This window comes from Ambystoma mexicanum, chromosome 9 (genome assembly GCF_040938575.1).
Source record: "Ambystoma mexicanum isolate Mex_15411 chromosome 9, UKY_AmexF1_1, whole genome shotgun sequence".
Lineage (NCBI taxonomy): Eukaryota > Metazoa > Chordata > Amphibia > Caudata > Ambystomatidae > Ambystoma > Ambystoma mexicanum.
This window is the reverse complement of record NC_090931.1, coordinates 659399092-659425948: the sequence shown is the minus strand read 5'-3', so window position 1 is coordinate 659425948 and position 26857 is coordinate 659399092. Positions and strand designations below refer to the sequence as shown.

The 26857-nt window shown below is 44.8% G+C and overlaps 1 protein-coding gene across 1 annotated transcript in view; it reads right to left on the bottom strand.

Annotated features, from left to right (window-relative positions):
- LOC138488462 (aldehyde oxidase 1-like) overlaps positions 1-26857 on the bottom strand; it is a 705629-nt gene that overhangs the window by 510512 nt on the left and 168260 nt on the right. Inside the window, exon 8 of the mRNA XM_069615436.1 lies at positions 5940-6020. Coding sequence (XP_069471537.1) covers positions 5940-6020 — 81 coding nt within the window. The remainder of the gene's footprint in view (positions 1-5939; positions 6021-26857) is intronic.

Here is a 26857-nt window from a genome sequence, read left to right as displayed (position 1 = left end):
GTTGAGGACAGCCCTATTGAAGTAGTCGATAAGGTGAAAACCCTGGGTGCATATTTGGAGGCCTCCTTGGATGCAGGAGCTCAAGTAGATGCTATTGAAAAGAATACCCAATACCATCTGCGAGTATTGAGACAAGTTGCCCCATTAATCTCCAAAGAAAACCGAGCCAAGTTAGTAAGGGCAGTTATTTTGCCATGCCTGGACTACTGCAATGCCCTATTGGGGGGGGGTGCTAGCAGAGAAGATGTCCTCAGATTGCAGAAAATACAGAATACATCTGTGCGTATCATTTATGGCATGAAAAGGCATGAGCCCACCTCTCTTGCCAGAAAGGAACTACACTGGTTACCTATATCGGCCAGGATCTCCCTTAAAATGCTGACCCTGTGTCATAAATGCATCTATGGGACAGCCCCGACCTACCTAAGGGATAACATCACTACATACCAGCCCACAAAAAATCTTTGCTCCACTTCCACCTGTGTTTTACAGGTGGCAAGGACTAAGAGAGCTCGTAGAAATAGACGCTCTTTTCCAGTGCTTGCATCCAAGGCATGGAACAATCTACCGTAGGCACTCAGAGAAGAAAGCAACCTCTTGGCTTTCCGAAAACTTCTGAAAACGACACTTTTCATCTAATCTTCGGCCCAACTTCACTGAACCTTTTCTGCTTGTGAAGGAGCGCTCTCCTTCTCTCCATGTTCTCTCACACAGACGACACACACACACACACACACATACGCATCCTGTTTTGTGGTAGGCAAACAAAGAGGACATTTATATAGCCCAGTCCTAGCCAAGATCAGCTTAAAGCCTACCAGCAAAGTCCACTTGAGTGTAATACGATTATATTTGACTAGAGAGTTTGTGGCTAAAATTAAAGTTTTTAGCTGCTTCATTGGGTTGGGGTTCAGGCAATACAGTATAAGTGAGCAACGTCCAATAGGCCTGGCCCTCTACTGGAATTCCATTTACATAGTTTCTACAGTAGGTTTTCCATAATGCCAGCCAGTTTTTCTGGTGGTATTTATTTCTGTGAAGATCAATCAGCAATCCTTTCCTTTATAGTTACTGGTCTTTAAAGTTGGTCCTTTGAGGGTTTCCTAAATGTTCTGTGTGCCTAAGCGGTGGATGTGTTTGCTGGCCCCTCTGTCTGTGTTGGGATTCTTTTGACTTGTTCTCCCAGTAGCAGGGTATCATGTCAGCAGGCCACTGCACAAACTCCAGGAAGCTCTCACAAGATCCTTACGGCTCCAGATTGTCTCTCGCTTTACAGACGTTCTTCGGTATGCCAACGGCGAGACTTTGGCTGTTGTCTAGATTCAGCTCTTCGGAGTATGGTGTTGTCAAATATCATTGGGCAAGGCCATGGAAAATTCCCTACGAAATAGGGTTGGCTCTCCAAATATGGCCCAGTTGACCAAAAGGGATTATTGCTAAGTGTTTTTGGGTGTTACAGGATAAAGCTCCATAGATCATCTGTCCATGCTCTCTTCTGTGCCCGGCAATATTACCAGTTGAACTTGAGCCTCGGTGTCATCTCTCTTAGTTCCCGCCAGGTCTACATCTGCTTAGATTTTCGTTGATTTCCTTCAGACCCTCTTCTTTTCCTCCCTTAAGGCCCACTGCTGAATCCTCTGGGCTGACTGTTGAGGCAGTTGCCTCTTTTGTGAACCTGGCTGCAGAGACCAGGTCGAAACTGTGGGTTGTCAATGGCCACGCAGCTCTCCTCGCCCAGGAATACAGGGGGGGAGGGGGGGCAGGGGAGAGAGAGAGAGAGAGAGAGAGAGCGAGAGAGAGAGAGAGATTGTCCCTGCAGAATATTAATTCAATTCCCCAATGGAAAGAATTGCCCCTCAAACCGATCACAATGCTCCCAAGCACCAATAAGTGCCAGGCTATTATGCAAATGTATGCAAAAAGGACGAGCATACTCGTCCTTGACACACTTGCATTGCCCTACATACAAGGTTGCCCAAAGTAACCCAACGGATGTAACTCTGGACCTGAAGATTCAGCTTCCTTTGTTTCTTGCCTCTAAGTTATAGGTGCGAATAGCAGTACCATGCCGATTGCCACATCCCCAATGAACAAAAGTAGAGCTTAGGTGGAGTTGGAGACAAAGGGCTACGTCAGCCATCTTGACAGTAAACGAATGAAAGCACCCAAATTCGTGAGAAACTGAAACGGGAAGAAGGTATAGGATATATATATGATATGATATTTTATTTATATCGCGCCCATAGAGAAGTGTCTCAAGGCGCGGCGAGGCCAGGGAGGGGTACCAGGGAGGACAGAACAACGATCTTACTAGGCCCAGTGACATTGAGAACACGTAAGTGCAGGTGAGGGGGACGGGGGAAAGTGCTGAACACGTGATCAAAACAACAACAGGTAGTGCAGCCAGCAGGTGGCAAGTGCAAGAATTAAGCGCAGACAACGGGTGTCTAATAAGTGCGGCTAAGGGGACTGTAGGGCTGCAGATACAGACCCAGGTGCAGGTTTTGCCAGGAGGCGGTGCGGGTATGCAGCTGGTAACATTCTGCATAAACTGGCGGTAAACCAGCCATAATTACCCATCTGTGTTCTCAATGTGAAGATAACGCACGCTGAAAGCTACCCGTTAAGATAATCAGTATTAACACCAAAAGGTGTATCCCGCGAAAAGCACTGATGTGCGCATCATCCTACCTTTGTAGCCATGCCTTGTTTTTACTGCAAAGAAATCCCTATTTTAAGACTCAGCCTTCTTGAGTTGGCTTAGTGCTGTTCAGAGCATGTGCACACTGTCTTGTTGGGGCTATTACCTGATTAGAATAGGTGCCAATTGTCCCAGTTTCTGACCTGTCAGTCCCTGCAAAGAGCACCAACTTGGAAATGACCCCTAGGACTTCTAGTTAACGAGATTAGAAAGATGCATCAGCAAAGCAAATCGTTTTTCCTTTCGTGTAGGCATCAGTCATTTTCCAGGCAGAAACATAATTGTACTATCAATTCCAGGACGTAAGGTGGCAACAGCTAGCAAATGGGAATAGGACTTGAGCATGTGATGGCAGTCCCTGGAAAAGGCCTGTTGAATGCTTACAAGAGAACCAAAACTGTTGGCTTTGCCAATGTGTGTTCTAACAGGAATTCGGTGCATGGAACAGATGCAAGGACACACATGTTGCTCATGAATCAAGTCGCTAAAAGTACATTTCTTTAAGGCATTATTATTGCACTGGGAGATAGTTCTTAGCTGTAATTAAGACTGCTTAGAAATATCATGTCCACCCCCTTAAAAGAACAGAAATGGGTCAAAGAGATCCCAGGCGAGGGGCGTTTAGGGAGGGGACGGGCAGGCACTGGGTGAGAATAAACCAAAGAAACTAGCAGGATCGCTTGCAGTGAATGGGTGGGCAAAAAGCCAAATACCCACAGGCTGTGTGTCTATCCTCCCATCCCCTCTCTCATCTATCTTCACTTCTCATGCCAACAGTTTGCGCTGACAGGCACTTACTGCTCCATCTAACAGCCAAAACCAAAAAGGGGCCGCTATTGCTAAGGCCGATTGAGGCGGAAATAATTCCAAGTCATTTAGGTGATGGCGACCAAAGCCAACAACTCTAGGCATGTTTGTAAAGATACTGTTCTGCAGAAAATATGCATTCCCCAGGCACACAATACCACACAGCTCTAAAAAAAAAAGCCTTTATTCCAGAGAATAATATATCAGAAGCAAGGCACAGACAGAAGCCATGCTAGTGCAAATTCCCACAGCTGAACATTTTTGTCTTAAATCATTTCAAGCAAAATGGCAGCAAAATGGCAGCAAAATGGCAGCATCCATGGGTGATAGTTTCTCACATCTCTGCGACAAGTTTTGTTCTGTTGGGGCCGGGACAATGAGATGCTGTTGACGTGCTTTGAAAGAAGGGACTATCGAGGTATGCGGGTCATCAAACAACCTCAGTTATTAGAGGCATGCCCGCCATCAAACAACCTCAGTCATATGAGGTGTTGCCGGCCATGCAACAACCTCAGTCATATGAGGCATGCCGGCCATCAAACAACCTCAGTCATACAAGGCATGCCGGCCATCAAACAACCTGAGTCATACGAGGCATGCTGGCCATCAAACAACCTCAGTCATACGAGGCATGCCAGCCATCGAACAACCTCAGTCATACGAGGCATGCCGGCCATCAAACAACCTCAGTCATACGAGGCATGCCGGCCACCAAACAACCTCAGTCATACGAGGCATGCCAGCCATCAAACAACCTGAGTCATATGAGGCATGCCAGACATCAAACAACCTCAGTCATACGAGGAGTGCTGACCATCAAACAACCTCAGTTATAAGAGGCATGCCCGCCATCAAACAACCTCAGTCATATGAGGTGTTGCCGGCCATGCAACAACCTCAGTCATATGAGGCATGCCGGCCATCAAACAACCTCAGTCATACAAGGCATGCCGGGCATCAAACAACCTGAGTCATACGAGGCATGCTGGCCATCAAACAACCTCAGTCATACGAGGCATGCCAGCCATCAAACAACCTCAGTCATACGAGGCATGCCAGCCATCAAACAACCTCAGTCATACGAGGCATGCCGGCCACCAAACAACCTCAGTCATACGAGGCATGCCTGCCATCAAACAACCTCAGTCATACGAGGCATGCCAGCCATCAAACAACCTCAGTCATATGAGGCATGCCAGCCATCAAACAACCTCAGTCATACGAGGAGTGCTGACCATCAAACAATCTCAGTCATACGAGGCATGCCGGCCATCAAACAACCTCAGTCATACGAGGCATGCCTGCCATCAAACAACCTCAGTCATACGAGGCATGCCGGCCATCAAAAAACCTCAGTCATACGAGGCATACGAGGCATGCCGGCCATCAAACAACCTTAGTCATATGAGGCATGCCGGCCATCAAACAACCTCTGTCATATGAGGCATGCCGGCCATCAAACAACCTCAGTCATACGAGGCATGCCTGCCATCAAACAACCTCAATCATATGAGGCATGCCGGCCATCAAACAACCTCTGTCATACGAGGCATGCCGGCCATCAAACAACCTCAGTCATACGAGGCATGCCTGCCATCAAACAACCTCAGTCATACGAGGCATGCCGGCCATCAAAGAACCTCTGTCATACGAGGCATGCCGGCCATCAAGCAACCTCAGTCATACGAGGCATGCCTGCCATCAAGCAACCTCAGTCATACGAGGCATGCCGGCCATCAAACAACCTCTGTCATACAAGGCATGCCGGCCATCAAACTACCTCAGTCATACGAGGCATGCCTGCCATCAAACAACCTCAGTCATACGAGGCATGCCAGCCATCAAACAACCTCAGTCACACGAGGCATACGAGGCATGCCGGCCATCAAACAACCTTAGTCATATGAGGTATGCCGGCCATCAAACAACCTCAGTCATACGAGGCATGCAGGTCATCAAACAACCTCATGTTATACGAGTACGGTCAATGGAAGAGACCTACCAAGTGTCGAATTTGGATCTCTCGCACCTCTGAGGTATTACAAGCATGACTTGCTGAATGGCTAGTATTCAGGTAGCCCAGTAAATTAGGCAACTATTCTTGGGAGGATAGCTATGGAAGCAGACGACGCAGAGCAACACAAGTTTAATCCCCGGGTCCGCGCTTAGAAACCACCAGGTATCAAGCACGTTATAAATAACCAATTACAATAAGTACAATATTTAATTATTCAACAAATCTACTTAATGCTCCACAGTTCACATATCGATCAAATGAAGACAGATAATTTTGCAAGAAGCGCATGTTCATTAAACAACAGACAGGCCCTTTCAAATAATATCAAAGCAATATGACTAGATGTAACCTCCCCCTTACTGGCCCCTCTCTCCCCGGTGCTGCTGCCAGCCAGTCCCCAATATACAATCTTACCATCAGTTCAGGGGGAAAGATCAGTTCTTGGGTGGGATCAAAAGGCAGGATTTCATCTTCGATTCGCAGTTTTTTGATGTCCTGGGAACAGAAAGGGGAGTCCTGATTGTTAATGTCTTCACATGACCTGCGTGCACTTTATACCAGAAATGACACCGTGGAGCTCAATCTTTCAATCTGAGATACCAAGGTATTGTGCAAAGCGTTGACGATGCCAAAAATCGCCAGGCGTGTCAGTAGGAACCACAGACTCCAATCAAGGAACCACAGTCGCAAGGGAGTTCGTCAATGTTACTGGCGGTGGGGGATCTGGCAAGGAGCAACGGGGTAGGTAGATTCCATGGCAGGTTTTTCCACTGAGGGAGAAATCCTCTTGAATTCCTCTGAATTAGACTTCACATGCATACGGGGAGGGGGGGTTGGGTAAGGGTAGTAAAAAAGGTAGAGGGGATTAGGGGTGGGCTGCAGGAATTCTCCCCCCACATACAATTGTGGTAAAATGTCCAGCAAAACAAAATTCGATGACAAATTCTCAAGGAAATCACAAACAGCCAGGAGTAACAGTGTGGAACATGGTTCACTATCCCATTACCTGGGGCAAGAGGAAGCTTAGGTTGGTGGCATGAGAGACAGATGACACAATATCACAGTACAGTACCTATTAATGAGCGCTGTTCGGTTTTCGCTTGAACCCACTCCTCTCCCGACTTTCGCCTTCATTTCAAATTGAGTGGGCTGATGAAACAAGGTGAAAAACCGAGGCATACGGCTTTTACGCCTGGTTTTACTTCGAGGGGCCATTTTTCAGCCCTGGCAAGACAGAGGAGGGGGCCCCGAGCGGAGATAAGGTCGCTGCTGTGTTGGCCTCTTCTGTCTATACTCCAGCATTTCGTTTTACCCCTGCATGAAATGTTCATCCAGGCGTAAAATGAAAAGGATTCCTATGGAAAACGCCTCGGTTTTGCACTTGCTGAAGAGCGAGCGGATTTCACAGAAATCCATTGATAAATGCTGCCTCCAAAGCATAATTCGCAGGCAGAATGTATTTCTTCACAAGAGGCGAGACAAACAGGAGAGGAAAGGAGAGTTCTCTTTGCTTTACTCTTCCCTTTTCCCCTCCGCCTTGTGAATGTTTACAATTGCATGACGGGGAAGCAACAGCACGTAAGTACGTAAGTGCAAGTGGTCCCCGGCATGTAATTTACATTTATTATAAAGTGACCCTGAATGTTTGTTATTGTGGGAATGGCAGCAAGGCTGTCCTTGCTGTATATGAATGAGGGCTTTGCAGCCCCTCTGAGCTTTTATTCTGGGAAATCTATTTGTAAAGGTTTTCAAGCACGAAGATGTTTTTCTTGTCACTGACTCTGGGGGTCATTTTATGTGGCACAGCGCTGTGAATGAAGGCGTAAAAACGTGGTGTAATGCTTTCACGCCTTCATTTACCACCCCGGCGAATTTTCAATCGCTCTCAAGGTGGGGCAGGGGCGCAAAGTGGAGTTAACATCTCTGCTGTGTTTTCCTCCTCTGTCTTGCAAGTACATTAATTGTATGCAGGTAAAGAACAAATGGATTCCCAGGCAATCCACCTGCATTTAGCACCTGCTAAAAGAAGGCAGATTCCTTAGGAATCCATCGGTAAATGCCAACTGCAAAGAGTAATTTGCAGGTGGCATTTACTTTTGTACACGCGTAAAAAGTGAAGAGGAAAGGCCCTGTCACCCGGTTTTACTCTTTACTTTGGCACTCTGCCTGGCAAAAGTTAAAAATTGCATGCAAGGGACCCAACAGCACGTGAGGGCTAACATTGGTGACTCCATGCATGCAATTAGCATTTAATGTAAAATTACACCCCAAGCGCTCGAATGATCCAGTGCTGCTAAGGTGATTCTTGCTGGATCTGACTGCTTGACCTGGAAATTGAACATTGTTCTTGTGTTAAGTATTTCCAGGTGTGTAGTATAAAGGGATACATCGCCTGACTGCCCATCTGTGCCTTGAAATATGATTTCATGTCACTGCCTAGATGGTTATTACAAGCAGTGCCGTCATGGGCGCATCAGTGAAAGATCTGACGGTTTACACTCACACCTTTATTTATTTATTTATTTATTGCACACATATGTAAAATAAACATGTTAGGGAATAGAAATTGTAAAAAAAAACGCAGTACAGCTAAGGTCAAAGATAGGTGTGTATAATTCAAAATTCTAACCCCAAAATTAGACTGCATAATGACATTAGGATGGTTTCCGAACTTAGCAAAAAAGTCATATCGTGCCCCTCGAGGGCTGGGCAGGAGATCACCAAATGCTCTAATGTTTCCAAAGTGTCTAAGCCTTGCAATCTGCAATTTCTCTTATTAACCTCTATTTTCAGTAGAGGACCGATCACTTCCAGGGTATAAAAGAGGTTCAGGTGAAACCTCATAAATAATTTCCTCCAAATGGATGAGGAAAGTTTAGAAAACAGTATGGAAGCTGACCCAGCCTCTTTTCATGGGCATGAAAATATCTGTACAATTTTAATTTAACAACTTCCGCTTTAGTAGCAATCCAATTGGCATTCATTCCAAAATTCTTTTGTTTAGCACTAATGGTTTACTAAACAAGGTTTCCAAAAGTAAATCAACATTATTTAGTAACAACTCGCACTTTTTTACCCAATCATTCAAAACAATCGAGGAACAGTCCAAGGCTGCATTATTTAATTCAACAAAAACAGAATTTGCGGGCGGGGCCATGATCGCAGTATACACACGTATACATTTCCATTGTATCAGGGCTCGAATCCCTGTCAGACCAAGTTCAAATCTGATCACTGCTATAGGAACACATTTCGGTAACCCTAGTACTTTCCTCCAGATTAAACCTTCCATACCGTCTCAAAGTATGAGATCTCTAAAACCAAGATCCCTGCCCCGCAGAGTAAACATGGGAGAACTTTCAGGAGATAGTCATATCAAGTAAAAGTGAAATCCTACCATATCTTTTATTTAATCTAATAAATTGTCCTGCTAAAGTTTTATCTTTTATCTTTGTTCTAGTATATAGTTCCTCATTAGAAGGTCTGGATCTGAGAATAAATACTAAATACTTCAATATTTGTATTTTTTCTAACCTTACATTGTCCAAATACCACTTAATCTGTTTATATTTAGCGAACCTCGAAAAGATCATTATGATGGTCATGTTTTTATCAGTCAGCAAATCAGTGTGTGCCATATATGTATTGACAGTTGAAAGGGATCTCTGAAGACCAATCAGAGTATAATCGAACAACACCAAATCGTCGGCATAAAAGCACGATTGAACCTTACTACTAACTAATTTGGGAGGAAAGGCATGCACCTTAGCCATAACTTAACCAAATCTGAGATGTACAGGTTAAATAGGGCCGGCACCAGGACATAGACCTCTAAAAGTTTCAGTGTTAGAGACGTAAGTAATCCTTGACTATTCAAACGTACTTGCGAATAAGTACTGTTATGCAATTCTACCAGGGGAGCTAAGATACCCTCTAAGAGACCCATTTATTTAAATGTATGCCATAAACGATGACGGTTCAACATGTCGAAGATGGCCAGAACATCACAGCAAAAAGAAGAGGCTGAATTAAAACGACTTCAAAAGTTACAGCAAACTCTGACTCCATCATGAGTTGGGCGGTAGCCCTTAAATGCAGCAGTAACGCTATTACCGCCATATTTAAGGGCAGGCCCAATCATGAGTATGGCATAAAATGGGAGTTTGATCTGCAGCATTACACAATTTTCGAGCCTTTTTCAGCGCAATTAGTGCGGCACCAATTGCGCCAGCGATAATAGCCCACCCCAAACCCAAAGGGAATGGGGACTTACTGCCCGTCCTGCAACTCAGGATCTGGTGCAAATTGCGCCGGACCGAGTTGCAGTAATGCAAATAGCAACGGGCGGTATCCTGGCGCAATTAGTGCCGGCATGCCGCCCAACTTGTGATGAGATAATTAATGACTCTTGATATTAAAGTTTGTAATGTTCAGTTTTGATCTCATAGGCAGGTACTGGAATGAGGAAGTGTGAGACTAGGAGTAATGAAGATTACAGGTAGCTAAGTCAGGCATTACCTCCATGTACCTCTACCTCATTCCAGTACTTGTGTATGAGGGAGAGTACACAAGTACTGCTTCATACATAAGTACTGGGACGAGGAAGAATAGGGCTAGGAGTAATCAAGGTATTAAAACACAAGTAGTGGCGCAACACCATTGAGTTGACTGGGCTTCAGCACTCCCCCCCACTGACATTTTGAGCTATGTTGACTCGACCTGGCTGACCTTCAGAGCAGTTGCCAGACAGAACAGGACACAGATGTTAAACAGCACCTGGGTTTTGTGGTTAATAAGGGCCCAGCAATTACCAACGTAAAGCATTTCACTGCTAGTACCTGCATTCAAATGCCACATTTTTTAGGCAATTGAAATTGCAATGTGGGTCTAGTACTTCCATGCCAGGGGAGTGATTGGAAGGGTAACGAGGGAATAGGAGACTTAAAAGAGAGAGTTAACTGCCTGTAACATTGAAGCTGCACTAAAATAGTCTCATTAAAATGCGTAAAGAAGTTAGATGCCCCCACACAAATACGTTTTCCCCGCCCCACCACCTGTGAAGTTAGCGCCTCCCCCCAACATTTGAAGGGTTACCCCCCCGAAATGTATGTTTTGTTGTGCCCCTGTACACAAGCACACACACCATTCACCATATACACAGACCCAGCCATCCATACATTTAAGTATGCACTCTTTCACCATACAGGCACACCCAGGCAGCCACCCGTACATTTAAGTGTGCACCCTTTCACCATACAGGCACACCAAGGCAGCCACCCATACATTTAAGTGTGCACCCTTTCACCGTACACACACACATGCACACCCAGCGACCAATACATTTGTGTGCACCCTTTCACCATACACTCACACAGGCAGGCACCTATACATTTAAGTGTGCACCCTTTCAACATACACTCACATGCACATGTCATGAGGTTGCGGGGAGCCCTATTACTTCAAAAAGAAATTGGGGCTCATTAGGGGTCTGGCGGTAACCGTGCCGGTGCTACCGGCGGGTTGCCGCAAGAACCGTATAAAATTACCAGAGCCTGACTTCCCGGTGCCACCGGGCTCTTCCAAGTCCAGCAGCCGGGAAGTCAAGCACTGGTAATTTCGGTAATCCCTATTCCCATAGTACTCCATGGGATTGGGGACATGGAAGCACCGTGCTTCCGTGATGGGCCTGCCTACCATGGCCTCTGTCCCCGGCAGGGTCAGACCTGTCGGGCACAGCGGCCCCAGCAAGTAGACCTGTAATATGCCGGTCCGGAAACAACGGTGCCGGTAAGATTACCAGAAATTATTCAGTTAAGGACCGAATCATAACGGAAATACTTTCTTTATGAAGGCAGAATTACTTCAAAAATAAACTATTTATTTTTGAAGTCATAGGGCTCCCCCCGACATGAAGCCCTCCAGCCTAGGGTCTTCCATGTCACGGGTTTGGGGGGAGCCCTAAGCCTTCAAAAAGAAAGTTCATTTTTGTAGCCACTCTGCCTTCATAAAGAAATTATTTCTGTTACAGAAATATCTTTATTAATGTAGAGTGAATTCAAAACGAAACTTTTTTTGTTGAAAAAAACATTTTTAGTTTTTTTTTAAGTGGGGGACATGTGCTGGCGGGGCCCCACGCACTGCGGGGGCTGCGGGGGCCCCTGTTACGCCAGTGGATCCATGACGAAGAGGGACAGCAACGTCAATTCCCAGCATTTGATTTGATTTCATTGGATTTATTTGTATGGCGCACTAAACAGACTTAACCGAGCATATGAGGCATTTTACCTGATTAAAGGTTTTCATTTACAACACACCTTAGAGGACAAGGAAAAGGAAATAAAGCCATTCGCCTGTGAAGTCTGTTTAAGTTGGTTTGCGAAAGTGTCATAGAGCAGAAGAGTTTAGATTTAGAGGTTAGTGTCAAGTCTCAGCGCATTGCATCTGAAAGAAGTTGCTGAACCCGGCAGACCCCAGCAATGAGTAACCAACTTGCACCCCCATGTTTTCCTTTAGTTCCATTCCCAACACTCCAGGGCGGAAAGGGGAAGAGGGTACAATCAACTCCAGAGTCCAAATCCGTCTAACACTCACTTCTTAACTCTCGCTGGATATCTGGAAGACAAATACAGAGATTCAGGTTAGTTGAGCCTTCTTCCTGACTCACTTCCCAAATCTCCCAGCGCACTGCCACTTGCCCTGTGCCACCTGGTAGCCTCTGCTCAAAGTGGAGATGCAGGGAAGTATAATTTCTTTTTGCTTTGAAGATCACCTCTTGGAAATAATTTACCCTTTGAGTGTCAATGGTTACTTTTCTGAAATGACTCCTAAATAAGAAAACCATTACTCACTAACTATTGTATCCCTACCTCTACCTAATTCACTATTTTTACAATTTCTGGGAAGGTCCTGCAGATTTTCTCTCTGAAGCTTCCCAAGTAATATCCTAATTCTGTGTTTGTAGATTTAGTGCTGAGTCTTTAAATTGTTACACGCTTCCTCTACTTCTATGTACCAGAAGTTGATAAACTGCAACCTGGAAATCACACATTTACATGGGAACATCTTGTGCACCTTCCTTCACTTGCAGGACTGGCACTTAGGTTCAACAACACTGAGGGATTGCACCTTTCTAATGTGGCAATTTCTAAAGACACTCCTGGCTAGCTTGAGAATTTCAGCATCGCTACTACGCTCTGAAACTACTTCCAGTGTCCTTGTAAAGAGTGCTGAATGGATTGGCATGAAAGACATGCTTGCAGGTCCTTTTTTTCTAATGAGGCACGCACGTTAGGAACTTGCGCTGGGCAAGTACGGTAATGAACTTGCCTCGAGTGCACACTGAGCTGAACGCACTAGGCCCTCACTAGCAAGTTCTACACATGTTTTGAGACGTCACTTAACCTTTTCAAAGCATCCTCTGAATTATCTCTTTCAGGCTCTTTTAAGATAGGTCTCTACGCCCAGAATGCACATACTAAGCCAAGGGTTTTAATGGAGGAGTCCTTCAGAAGATTTGACTTGGAGTTACTTAACAAAAAGAAATTGAATCACACATTAGTTTTTTCAGTTTCTTGTGGAAAGCAGAACTTTCCTGGCATCTCTTTTCCCCAGGTGGTAAATGAATACAAGCCCATGTTCTGAGCCCAAATGTCTGTGACTTGCTGAATCAGAAGCTTCAGATGAAAGGCGGTTTAGAATGTTTTTCAAGACTCCAACTGCCTAACTAGAGAGCTGTAGACCAATCAGCTCCTAGATGAATCTCTCCATTTTGGAATGGGACTAGACCACCTTCCCAAGATAAATAGTATTTAAAATAAACTACCAATTGAATGATCTTAGACGACTTGGCAGTTTGGGCTACAGAAATGTAAAACTAAGAACTAGAATAGACAAACTACAGAAACAAAGAAAGGGACAGGAGAGAAGAGCGAGGGTCTAGCTTGCCCATTCCGTGTAGTCCAATTACATTGCTATGTCTACAGTTAGCGAAAAATGATAAAGTTAGGGAACAGAAGAATAATGAAGAGAAAGAGGTAATTGAAACACCAGGAGACTCAAGCTAAACACAGAAATGCAGGGCTGGGCGCACATCCACAGGTAAAGCACAATACCATGACCCTATGCAAGAGCAGCAAAACAAAACCATGTCACATCAAACCCTAGCTAAAGCCTTGGCCGGTCAAAAGACTAGTGCCTCTGCCACTGTGAGTCTATCTAAGGCAAACACGTAGCTGCATGCCCACTGAAACAGTTACCGGGAGTAGGTGCTGATGCTGTAGCCTGGTAACAGTATATGCCCAAATGAAACCTGGGGAGTTGAGGAATTTGTCTAAACAGTGTCTGAAAGTCAGGTTAGAACTACATTTATTTTTACTGAGGAGTTGAGAATGATAACCCAGTGTTGTATCCTTAGTGGGCAGACATGAACAAGATGATGTGAGTGACTATACTGACTGAGCTGCAGCAACGTTTGTCTCAAGAGTGGTTGGCCCGCTGAGTACATGAAAAACTGTGTTAAAATGGTACAAGCAAGAGATGCATTGATACAGAAAAATGCAAAAGTGTACCAGAGAAAGACAGATTAGGGAAAAATAAGCAACTGCAGGCAAAGGAAAGGTGAGTCTACCTTGGCTGTTTATAGACTGTTTTACACACCTTTCTTGTATGAATAGGCCTGCTGAGATGGCAAAGATGGCAGTAGTAGATCCTTTTTCTCAGGGGTTATTGCCTATGGTTCAGACTCAAATGAACGGTATATGTGTTGGGTGGCAAACAAAGCCCCAGTCAGAACTGTCTCTTTAGCAAATCATTATGTTTCTTGTCAAGAGCAGAAAAAGGAACTGAGTGAATAGAAGCATATGTCACTTCAATTACAATCTTTACAGCAGCAGCAACAGGGGAAGTAGCAGACTGTGTGTGTGAATGAGGGCAGTGAGGGGTCAACAACTGCGAGAGGAACCGGATGACCATAGGGAAGGCAGTAGAGGTTGTGGAGGTGGTGCTGGTGACCCGCAAAGTAATTGACTAGTAACACAGTATGCCACTTTTGTAAACAGGATGAGCACTGGATGTTTGAGTGCCCAAACTGGCCTCAGCTTCAAACAGTGTGAGCTGTTGCCCCCTCTGCCCCTCCCTTTCCAAATATGAATGCAAAGAATTGTCAACCAAAGGGGAAACAGAAAAACAATGGTTAGGAATGCAGAGAAAAGTATGTCTCTCAATACACATTGATTCCTGTAGATCAGGGGGCTGCACTCTTTGGCTTTCCACTTGTTTCCGACTACAACTCCCATGACGCCTCACTATTGACTCTGTTGGCAAGACGATAGGAGTTGCAGTCCCAAACATATGGAGAGTCAAATGTTGCAGAACACTGCTGAGAATCTAGAAGGGCTTTTGTTAAATGTGAGATAAAGGGGAGGAATATAAACGTGTCTAATAGACATAGGGGCAAATTGTTCAGCGATCAAAAGTAAAGACTTTCCGAGTGTAGCATTGTCATCTGAAACTGTGCATGATATAGTAATTGCCAATAATTCAGTGGCACATCCTTTGACAGAACCTCTATCAGTATCAGTTGGTCTAAGCTGAGTTCAGCATGAATTTCATTTGAGCCATCGGTCATGGGTGAATTTAATAGGAGGAGATTTGCTGTGTACATCGAGGCACACCATTAATTACCAGTGTTTTTTAGGCATTCCAAATAAGCATGAAAATTAAGTAATGGCATTTTTGCAGGAAAAACAACCTGTGAAGGAAAAGACGGGTTGGGCATATGAATTGAGACAGGCAGATCTAAAGGAAATGCTAACAAAGGCGCCCGCAAAGTTATGGTCAAAACATGCAATATGTGGTAGGGCGTATACTGACTGAAGAGCCAGTACACATTCAAGTTGATACAACTAAGCTCTTATCAAGAAAACTCCACTATTCACTGAGGCCTGAGAGAGAAGCAGGGAGTTCTGTGGTGATTAAGTAATTGTTAAAGCAGGGAATAATGGTCCTCACAATCAATCCATCCAATATATCAATTTTTCCTACAAATAAACCTAGGAAGGCATATATGGAGATGTATGCAGTAAATGCAGTGTTTTCCCTACATTCTCAATCGTCCCAAATCCAGCTACTATATTGTCATGTATGCATCCACCCACAACATGGTTCACAGTGATCCATTTATGTTCTGATCTAGAAAGCCAATGTTTGTTTGCCTTTTACTATTTTGGACTCTAGCAAACATTGTGCCTCCTTCCACAGGGGTACACTGGAGGCTGCCCTGCTTCTCCCAAATTTTGAAAAAAGGATCTATATTACATACACTCTTGGCAAGTTCAGTATTAGTGCAACACATGGATGATCTACTGGTCACTTTGCCTTCTGATGAAGTGTGTAAGCAAGACACGTAAATTCTATTTACCACATTAGCAGAAAAACGGCAAAAAGCATCCAAACAGAAGTTACAATTGTGCAAGGAAAAAATACTTTAAGTTATGACATAGCAGCAGGAATGAGGCACATAACAGACCCAGAAAACAATGACATTTTAAAACTGTCCAAACCAATTACTATGGGCAGATGCAAAGATGTTTTTAGTAACAGGCTACTGCCACAAGTGGATACAAGGTAACACAACAATAGTGAATGCATTGCAAAAGATCACCCACTTGTATATACCAGAATAGTCTATACAAGTGACAATTACAATGCTCAGAGCCGGCAGACAAAGGTTTTGCAGAAATAAAACTGTACACCTGCACTTGGGATGCCTGATTACCAAAATCCATTCTTTCTGTACTGTCATGAGAAAGTGGGGTAGGCAGAAGTATTGACACAAAACATTAGCCATAAACATCAACCAATTGCTTAACATAGTACGGCATTAGATGCTGTAGTAGCACTGTTTCCACCTTGTCTTCAGTCAGTGGCCACCGGTGCACTAGCAGTGCACAGGTAGGAGAACATAGTATTCAGATCATTCCTTATCATGCAAGTGCCACATACAGTAACTGCACTTTTGCTCAAAACAAAAACATATTGGTTTACTTTCAGACACACTAAATCTGAATTAATTTTACTCAAGTCAGCCTATGTGACTAGCATTAATATTCAGCGTTAAATCCAGCCTCACTGTTGCAATGGCCGACAGCTGGGGAGCCACATGATTATCTTTTAACTATAGAATTGCTCACTAAACCAAACCAAGACTTATTTAGATCTACTGCCGAATTCTCGTGAGGCATACTTTGTGGGCAATCTTCCTCATACACTTTGTTAGGTTCAGTTATCTTCTCTTGATTTAGGCAACCCTGGTTGTTTGTCACTTGCCTTAGTGTATGTCCCGTTTGGCTTTGGCAATGATGGTTTGGGTTCCCTTCTTTATATACTGACTTTTTGTGTGGTTGGTTGTTTTTTTATCACCCACTATGGCAATCCCTTACTTCAGATGAGATCTTTGGAGCCTCTGTCTGCCAACTTCACCTGTTTATGTCAGCTTGGTATATGTTATAATCAGTAATCTGTTTTATATTAGGTTGGTATTGGATATTAAGTCTGGGTTCATGCAATGAGTAACCACATAGTTCTCTGGGGTCACACCTTGACGGTGAACTCACCGGTGGTGTGAGCATCCGTGTACCTCGTGGCTCCCAGCTCGTCTAGTTCACTTCTCTGGCACGGCCCAGCAAATTCCCTTGCACGGCCTCCCGCATCTCAGACCCCTCTTGACTTCCCCAGCGCTCTGGCGCTCGCCTGCCACCACTGAACGCTGCACGTTGGGGAAAGTCACAAGCAGGTGCGCTTTCCGCTGCGTGACCTCTGCAGCTGAGATCTCTAAACCACAAACCTCACTCAGGATCGGCATCAGCCGTTCTCACCACTCTGGTCGCGTTGTCCTGGTTCTTCCACGATTTCATCTGCTGCTTCATGGAGATTGTACAACGGCTCCACCCACTACTGCTATTACTGCTCTCTGCCTGTTGATGCTGCTCGGTCACCTCTTCCTCCTTGATCTAATGGCCTGCACCTGAGGGGCCTTTTATGCCTCTCAGCCATCCTCGGGTGTGGGTCATTAGTCCCAAATGGCTGCTCTCTTCAACCCTGTGCCTCTGCAGCCCTCTGCTTCGTCCCAATACTCTGGTAATTCTGAGATTTGAAGTGCCTATCACAAATGTTATTGGCATTTTCATCAAATACAACACAAACTCCCCCCTACCCTTTCCGCCCCAACCCCCTCCCAATCCCACTAATAAACCTCATCAAAACTTGTCCCCACCCCAACCCCTTGAACATCCCAAACCGGATCCGACATCTGAAGCTTCTGAGGGCACAAGTTCTCGCAGCAGTCATTGTGAAAGAGCCGCTCACCCAGCTCCTGACTCCCCTCCACCCCTCTCTCTCCAAACCCCCTCCCCAAACCGTAACAACATTGACCCCTGTGGACATCTGACAAGACACTTCCTTAATTCGTGGATGACTAATCACACCAAACTTCACAACCGCAGACTTTGAGGGCACCAGGCAGCTTGTGAGTCCTTTCGAAGAAACTTCAAGACTATGTCCCACTCCATCAAATGTTCTAGTGGTCCCCGTGAATCGAGTAGGTTACCCACTCTAGAGCAACAAAGTTCCAAACTTTACCCACCCATTGATGCTCAGAGGGGGCACTTTTCTGCTTACATGTTTGTGTACCAACAAATCAAAATCACATATGCCTTTCATTACGCTTTTGAGGGTAAGTTCCCCAGGGCCATGCCCATCCCCATCATCGCCTGGGGTCTGAAAGCCAAAGATCATGCTCATTGCTCCGCAGACCATGTCCTAGATGAGATTTATAATTGGGCATTCACACCAGATATTTTTCCAAGATCCCCACATCCCCTCCAGCATAGCGCTGATGTATCCGGGTAGTACCTCTGCAATTTGTTGGGGGCGAGAGGCCATTGAACCATTACCATAACCCACATCTCCTGAATCTGGATGGCAGTGTACGTTTAGGTATAACTGCCCACAACTGACCCCACTGCCTCCCTCTAGCGGGTGCCCCACTGCGGATTCCCTTTGAGTCATGTAAGGCCAGTCTGGGTACTGCGGACCCTCTGCAACAATTCTATACAGTGCTCCTATCAAATGTTTATCTCCTGTGCCGGCCATGACATACTTCTCAAAGTACGTTCCCTCGTGGCCATGGTTTTGATTGATTGGTTGGAAAACTAATGCCTCCATTGTGAATATCGATATCTCTTGCCCTCACCTAACCCTAAATCCTGCTCACATTGGTCAAAGGATTTGATTTCAAGACCTTTGAACATGTCCTGCAATTTATGACACCCACCCGCGTAAACTGGGGGTTCCCAAACAAGGATGTCAGTGGGGAGGGGAAAGGTAGCCAAGTCCACCTGCCGGACCAAGGAAAAACATGAATCCCAACACTAGAGTGGTTATCTGACATAAATACATATTCACAGGTCTATCCTCCTAAGGTTGCCAAAGTACTTCCTCCAGTGGTGCTCCCACCACTGCCTTTTCCATCGGGCACTAGATTGTAGTGTGGTTGCCTATGAACCACTCTGATTTGCGCCATTAGATAATAAAGGCAGATGTCTGGTACCCCCAAACTGTGCCTTGCTTTTGGGGGGGGGGGGCAGCAAGTAGTTTCCTGGCGACCCTGCGTCTCTTATAGTTCCAGATGAATGTCCCCATCTGTTTTTGGAGAGTCCTAAAGAAACTTGGAACCGCCACTGCTAGGGCCATGAAGTAATATAAGATCTTGGCCAAGATCACCATTTTAAGGGCGTTGACCCCCCCCAGCCATGATATGGACAGTGGTCGCAATTCGGTCAACAACCATTTCACTTTCTCCAGCAGGGGTATGTAGCTAGCCCGGTATAGGGAGTCCAGCGAGCCAGTGATCTGGACCCCCAAGTAGTTGATTCCTGAACTTTGGTGGGAGGGTTAAACAAATTCAACAGTTCTGACTTGTGGCCATTCATTTTTAGCCCTGTGACTGACCCAAAGAGCCTAAGTTTCCTCGAGATCACCAGGAGTGTTGAGTCTGGCTGGCTCTGAGATCAGGAGGAGCAAATCATCGGCAAAGTTGTAACTTTGTGCACTTCACCTCCAAAGGTGATGCCCCTGATGTCCTGAGTCGCCCTAATTCTCACCAAGAGTGGCTTCAAATGAATTGCGTATAAAAAGCGGGCACCACTGTTTCGTACCTCTTGAAACCTGTATCGCCAGGGAGAGATGTCCGTTAATCGCCAGACGCAGGGAAGGTGTTTGTTAGCTAGCTCTGACTAGTGAAACATTGTTTGGAAGAGAACCGACTCGGTCGAATGCCTTCTTTTTTTTATCATTATCGCTGATTTAATCAACTGTACAATTTCTTTTAATACAAAAGCATAAACAACCTAAAATATACAGATTAAAATTTCAACATAAGATAAATTCTTAAAATGTCATTTTTCATAACATATGAATGAGATCATCTAAATCAAGATTCACCCCGATTTCATTTTACATTCACAAGAAATGATGTGATTAATTTTTTCTAGCGCAAATTCATCCTATAATAACCTGTAAACCTATATTCAAATTTTAAAATACAACTGATGTTCACATGTTTACTTCACGATTAAGCAGTGCGTAGTCACACTCCACTACATAATGCAATACAGGAAAACTGCAGTTAAATCAACTGTTCATGTTAATTTCCTCCAATTTTAGTGCATGTTAAAATCTAATTGTGCCAACTTTCAGTGAGGTTATTTGCCCAAAGAATATAAGGTGCCATAATAAATCTGGGGATAGTTCTTTATAATCTTCAACAGTCGATTTTAAATACTGAATGTGCATTACCATAAGTGCTTCACAATTACCCAACAGATGTTGCAATGTTTCATCCTTGCCTATGATCTTACAGAAATGACAAACATTTTCTTGGCGCTGGATCAATTTTCATTTGCCCCGAACTGCTTTAGTAAACCATAAATTAAACCTCGGACGCAAGAAGTCGGATCTGTGTAGCGGAGAGGGAGATTTTTGTAAATACAGTTCTGGCTCACTACATTTTTATGGCCAAATGGCTGATCTGGATCCAATCAAATTGGAACAATTTGGTTTTAGCCCTTGTTGGATTCTGAATCAGAACATCAAGTGAAATATCTGCATTTGCTAAAGCCTGAATTACTATCATTCTCCATTTACGCACAAACAGACCCTCAGATCCAAACATATGCTTAGATAAAATACCAATTAACAATATTGATTCTCTGGCCAGGATAGATTTTCTAAATAGCGCCATCAATTGCCACAGATATCTTGCATATAATGCTATTAAACCCAATTCATTCCTGATCCATGCACTGGGGACACAACTACGCAGCCTCTGCAGACGTTTCCAATATTTGGCCTCAAATCTATTCCAAACTAGATCAGATATCATTTATTTCATTTCTGAACCATATAAACGTATGGGGGTCACCTTTTGCAGATAAAACATAAGGGCAGTTGTTACCGAAAATTTCCCATATTTATTTTGGATTAGGATTGCTTGCGAAATAGACATATTCAATTTAGCTTGCAGCCATGTCAAATGCGCCTTGTCATCATCATGGTTTGCAATGGCCACACCCAAATATGTGTACTGATGAATGCATTCTAGTTCTTTACCCTGGAGTGACCACCTGTATCTCCTTATTGCAAGCTTGTTGTTTCCGCTACAACTATGATTTTTGTTTTCTCTAGAATGATGGTGAGAAGATTATCCTGAACATATGTATCCAACGCATTCAACAAACGTTGTAAGCCCTGAGGTGTTTTTCATATAAGGATTTAGTCGTCAGAATACAATAATGCAGAGACGAGCTTGGAGGCCAATTTGGGAGCATCAGATATTATTCCCACACAAGCTCTCTGGATATCCAAAATAAAGAAATTGAAGAGGGCCGAGGCAAGAATACATCCCTGCCTCAGCCCTCTTTGTGTGTTAATGTAGGGCATCAAAGTACCCTCAAGATCCACCCTGATTTGTATTTTGGTGTTAGTATGCAAAACTTGAATCAGACCAACAAGATAAGTGGGACAACCCACAAGTATCAACTTCTCAAAAAGCAGCTCTCTCGATACAGAATCGAAAGCTGCACACAGTCGACAAAGACGAAATATAATGGTTGTTTCATAGGGGCATAATGTGAAGTGATAGATTTGATTGTGAGCAGATTGATCGAAGTTCCCATTCCTGCGATAAACCCGGTCTGAAAGAGATCTCGTTGAGAGTTTTGCAACACCCATAGATTGAAATCTCTTAGTATAAACCTCGAGAAAATGTTTCCAGGAGAATCAAGGAGGGCGATCGGTCTGTAATTAGTAGGACAAGACCGATCACCCTCTTTGAAGATGGGCACTATTCCTGAGCATCTCTACGAATCAGGGATGATATTGGTCTTCAGAATTTGATGAAAAACAATATAATGGATCTTGGCCCATAACTGGGGAAGTTGCTTGAACATCAAATTGTTCAAGCCATTAGGGTCCGGGGCCCTGGAACTGCTAGATTTCATTATGTAGAGGAGAATGTCATCTTCCAAAATTTCCAAACTCCTATAGCTGATGCTTGCGTCTGAAGTCCATTCCAAACAACCATCTGGACATTCATATATCTTGGAATAATAGGCAATACATTTATGCTGTAAGACCACATTTATCTAGACCGCCAACTGTCTCGAGTGCATGGCTACATTCAACAAGGACCAAATCTCAGCCGTGTTTTTGGAGTACATGGCCTCTAACATAACTTCACCATCACAGTTCACATCATCGGTCGAATGCCTTCTCGGCGTCTAATGCTAGCATCGTTGGGGTCTTGGATTTATTGATCTTTTCTATTAGATGGCACACCCGACGTATGTTGTCAAAGGTCTGTCTTTGCCTTATGAAAACTGACAGGTAGCGATTGATCAGTTTGGGGAGACGTTTATCCAGGTGCGATGCGAGCACCTTAGTATACATTTTTCATTGAGTTTAATAAGTGCTGTAGGGTGATATGTGCTGCATAGTGTCGCATCCTTACCAGGTTTATGGTGAATACGACCCTGGCTTCTTCCATTGATGGAGTAATTCGCCCAGCTCTACCAAAGGAATTGACGGGACCAGTAGTGGAATCAGTGCCTCCTGAAAGGTCTTATAAAAGATCGCTGGGAAGCCATCCTATGCCGGGGTTTTCCCCAGCAGCAAGGCGACAATTGCTGCCGTTATTTCATCTAACGAAATGTCTTTATCAAGTTCCTCCATTTCCTGCAGTGTGACCTTTGGCAGGGGGCAGTGGGAGAGATACTCTTCCTCAGCACCTTTGTCTGGGGAGTCTGAGAAGTATAAGGAGGTATAGAAGTCAGTGAACACAGAAATTATCTTGGGTCGAGAGGTACCATCCTCCCCCGTCCTTGTCTTAATTTTGAGGATCGTTCTCGATTCCTCCATCTTGAGGATAGTTCTTGACATTTCTTTCAAAAGTCAGTTCTTTTAATAGCTTTTATTTAGAATAAGCTATTAGGAGATTGGGATCTTGGGGAAAGTTACCTAAGGGGGTTTCCCATTCCTCCTACCGCCCCTCCCCCGCCGCCATGTGATCGTCCAGGCTAACACCACCCCCAGGGTCAGGGTGAATCATCTCTGATCCATCACACACCACACAACAAATTCTAAAGCATTTAATTGCATTTTATTCCAGAGTTGGGTTTCCGAAGGAGATCTTAACAGACCAATGATCTACCTTAATGAGTAAACTCATGTCATAAGTACAGGAAATGCTCCAGATTAAAACTTTGCGTACTTCTATATTTCACTCTCAAACTGATGGCTTAGTAGAACGGTTCAACAAGACTTTAAAGCATATTTTAAAGAAACTGGTTAAAGCTGATGGAAAAAATTGGATGTACTGACAGCATGGGCCCTTTTTGCCATTATAAAAATCACACACTCCCCAACAGGATTCTCCCCATTTGAACTTTTATATGGGAGAGAACCACAAGATGTTCTTGATATGTTGCATGAGACCTGTGAGAAGCGAGAGAAAGCCACTGTACCGCTATCTCAAACTGCCCGGAGACTGAAAGAACATATTGCAGCAGTTAGATCCATAGTGCAGACCAATATGATTAGGACCCATGAACATCAAAAGGGCTATCATAATAGAAAAGGTGTGGTGATTGCAGCAGTGGTCTGGCAGAGGGACCGGGAAATCTTCCTGGAGGATCCTTGGAGGAAGTCCTTGATCATTTCCTGATAGCGGACCTGCTGGTCTGCAAGATTTTCCATAGGAAACTGGCAGTGTTCCATTGCATGCACCCTCGCCCATATCGCTGCCAGTGTTTGCTGTGACACTGGTGATGGGCTCTGGGGAGGGATGGGGCTGAAGCAGGGTGACCAGAAGCCTGTGTCTTCTGCCTCCTTCTCGTCTGGCGAGCCATCGCTCTCTGTGTGCACTCCTGACTGGCGTCCCAGCACCTGCCCAAGCAGGTGCTGTGCCTCCTGTATGGTTGGCAGGGGGGGGCACTGGGCAGTGATGTGGGGATGGTGGGTGTGACCACGGTTGGCACAGGTGGCACAGTGGTGGACTCCTGTGGCCTTGCTGCCTCCCTCCTGGTCTTCCTTTGGCAGCTCTCACATCCGGCCTGTGCTCGTGTGGAGGTGGACACACTGCCAACAGTGGAGGTGTGCTGGGCAGTGGTGGGCCCAGCCTCTTCGGCATCAGTGGACTGTGTACCTGTTGGGTGGATAATGACATGCTGGCAGTCATCGTGCATACATGTTAGTGGGATAGCAGGACACTAATACAACATGTGGTGATGGCCATGAGTGATTTCAGGCCAATACGTACAGCTACTGCTAGGTGGGTGTAGTGCCTGCTGTGGGTGTCCACAGCGCATGCATGTTGTGGGTGAGCTGGTGGTTCAATTGGCAACATGGACTGTCAGAGCACGCAGGGGTGCTTCTCATGGTTCCATGGGTTCACATGCACATTTCCCCTGCAGTATACATAATCTCACTTCTCTGGCACGAGTGTAGTCACTGTGGCTTGGTACTGATTGCAATGTGGCGGGTCGGAAGAAGGAGCAGAACACTTGGTGGACATTTGAAGGATTATTTTATTTATACGAAAAAGGCCTATCTTTCCCTATCTAGAGAAACTAAAGGGGCTCATCTGTCATCAGGAAGTCCACAAAACATAAATGTCATCTGTCCAAATCTAGTTCTACCTAGCCCTACCACTAATACTCAAAATTAGGCCAATAGAATATCTCGCTTCTCCTGGTCTTGTGGTACTTTAGTTATCGAAATGTCTTTAGTCAAAGAATGTATATTTCTTAACACAATCTTCTTTGATATCTTCTTGCCATTTCCTTCATGAGCTCCTGTAGCTCTTCAGAAATACTCTTGTCTCTTGTCCCCTCTTTAGGGCTCTGTTTAGGATAGTTTTCTTTGAGATACTCTATCTGTTGTATCCTTGGTTGTACATATCTCACAGACTTTAAACTCAACCTTCTCCAGGTTTGGTGTGACTTTATCCAACTTAAAACGTCCCCCTCTTCTGACTTCTTGTTAATGGATTGTCTCTCATTTTATCTGCTCACTTGACACTTAACTCACAACCATATTTACTCATCTGTATGCCGGGCTCTCTCTACTCTCCCACTCTGAGCTTGTGGGGGCCTTTCCCCTTCCTCCCAGGGTATTCGTTTGCAGTCTCTTCTTTTTCCAGCCAAGGTTATTTGTTACGTTTCTAATGGGTCTTTCTTGTTTCATTGTTGTTTTACATTCAACTTGTTTCATTGTTTGTTTTACATCCTTGTGACTGGGACAATTTTCTCTCTTCATATACTGTTCTTTTGGCGGCCTCCCACTTTTCCCGTTCTCCACGGTACCTTCTTGTATGCAGGGAAACATTGAGGGACTTGCATTTGCTTGGGAGCCAACTCCCGGCATTGGCTTCTCCGCAGTTGCTTTCACCAGCATTCATTTCTCAGTTTTGCTGCAGATGGCTTCCGTCTACAGACGCTGGTGACAGGGAGCTGATAACGCTCCTGGTTGCAATGGTCTCGGCACCGTTTGCCAGGCTGCTCGCCCACCACAAGATGTTCGTAGTCATGTCACCTGTCCCCACTCTGGTAACGGTTTCTCCACTGCTTGTCTTCCCAGCCTTCTGGCGTCTCAAGTCGGGTTTCTCTGCCTCTTTGAAAGTTGCAGGCTACATGGCTTGCCTTCGCTCAGCCTCGCCAAAGCGCAATCACATCAGGGGGCATCCCCTGCATAACATACTCTCTCCTCCTCTGTGATACACTTGTCTCAGTTAAATACCCATCTCTCCTTAAAGAGACATCTGCTTTTCCTTTGCAGGATACGTTTGATTCAGCATTGTCTGCAGCAAAGTAGGAAAAGGACGTATCATTGTTCATTGTAGGCATTCCAATGTAAGCCGAGATGGTGTTTTGTCTAGGGAGTTCCTCGAGTGAACAAGTGTTCTTGTCCTCTAAGGTGGAGTCACTCCCAGTGAGTTCCCACTTTCCCAGACCGCAAGGGACGGTCTTGTGCAGTGCTCACCTCCCTACCCTCATAGGTGGTGGCTCCCCATTGGGGAAATGTTACGAATACCCTTGATTCATCACAATGGCTACAGGAAATGGGGGATTCAGAGTGGATTGAGTTTTTCAAAATGGCCATCGCCTTGCTTACCGTTCCCACAATGATGCTATTTCAACTGACGGTAATTCTGCCGGCGGAATTAACATTGATTGTACGGCGGTAACCGTAATGATGCTATTTCCAGGCAGAATTGCCGTCCGGGACTCATTTTCAGTGATAAATCCACTGGATGTAATTACCGTTACCGCCAATGGTGTGCGCGCACTCCGGCCAACTTGGACTACAGAGGTAATTTGTTTTGGTTGTCCCATAGACTGTTCAGAACAACATAGTCCATTATGTTTTCATGCATTTTGCCCATGGCAAAGTATATGCTCCCAGAGTTACAAGTAAATCACCCAGTGCTTCTCGATAAACAATTTGCTCTGGTCCCCCCAAATCTTAATCCACTATAGTGGATTCCTGGTTTTGATGACGTGGAAAATCACACAAAAAATGACTTCAAAACTAACTGTAATATTCAGACCTCTAATGACAAGACCAATGAGCTTCTTAAGAATTGTGTTGCGTTTCAGGTCTAAATTCCTTGTATTAGCTATACCTCTGATTACTGTGCATTGTAGAGCAGCTGGTAGAGTGTGGGCCTTGTACACCTCCTTTGCAAAGCAAATAGCCCTACCACCAAAATGTCTGCAAAA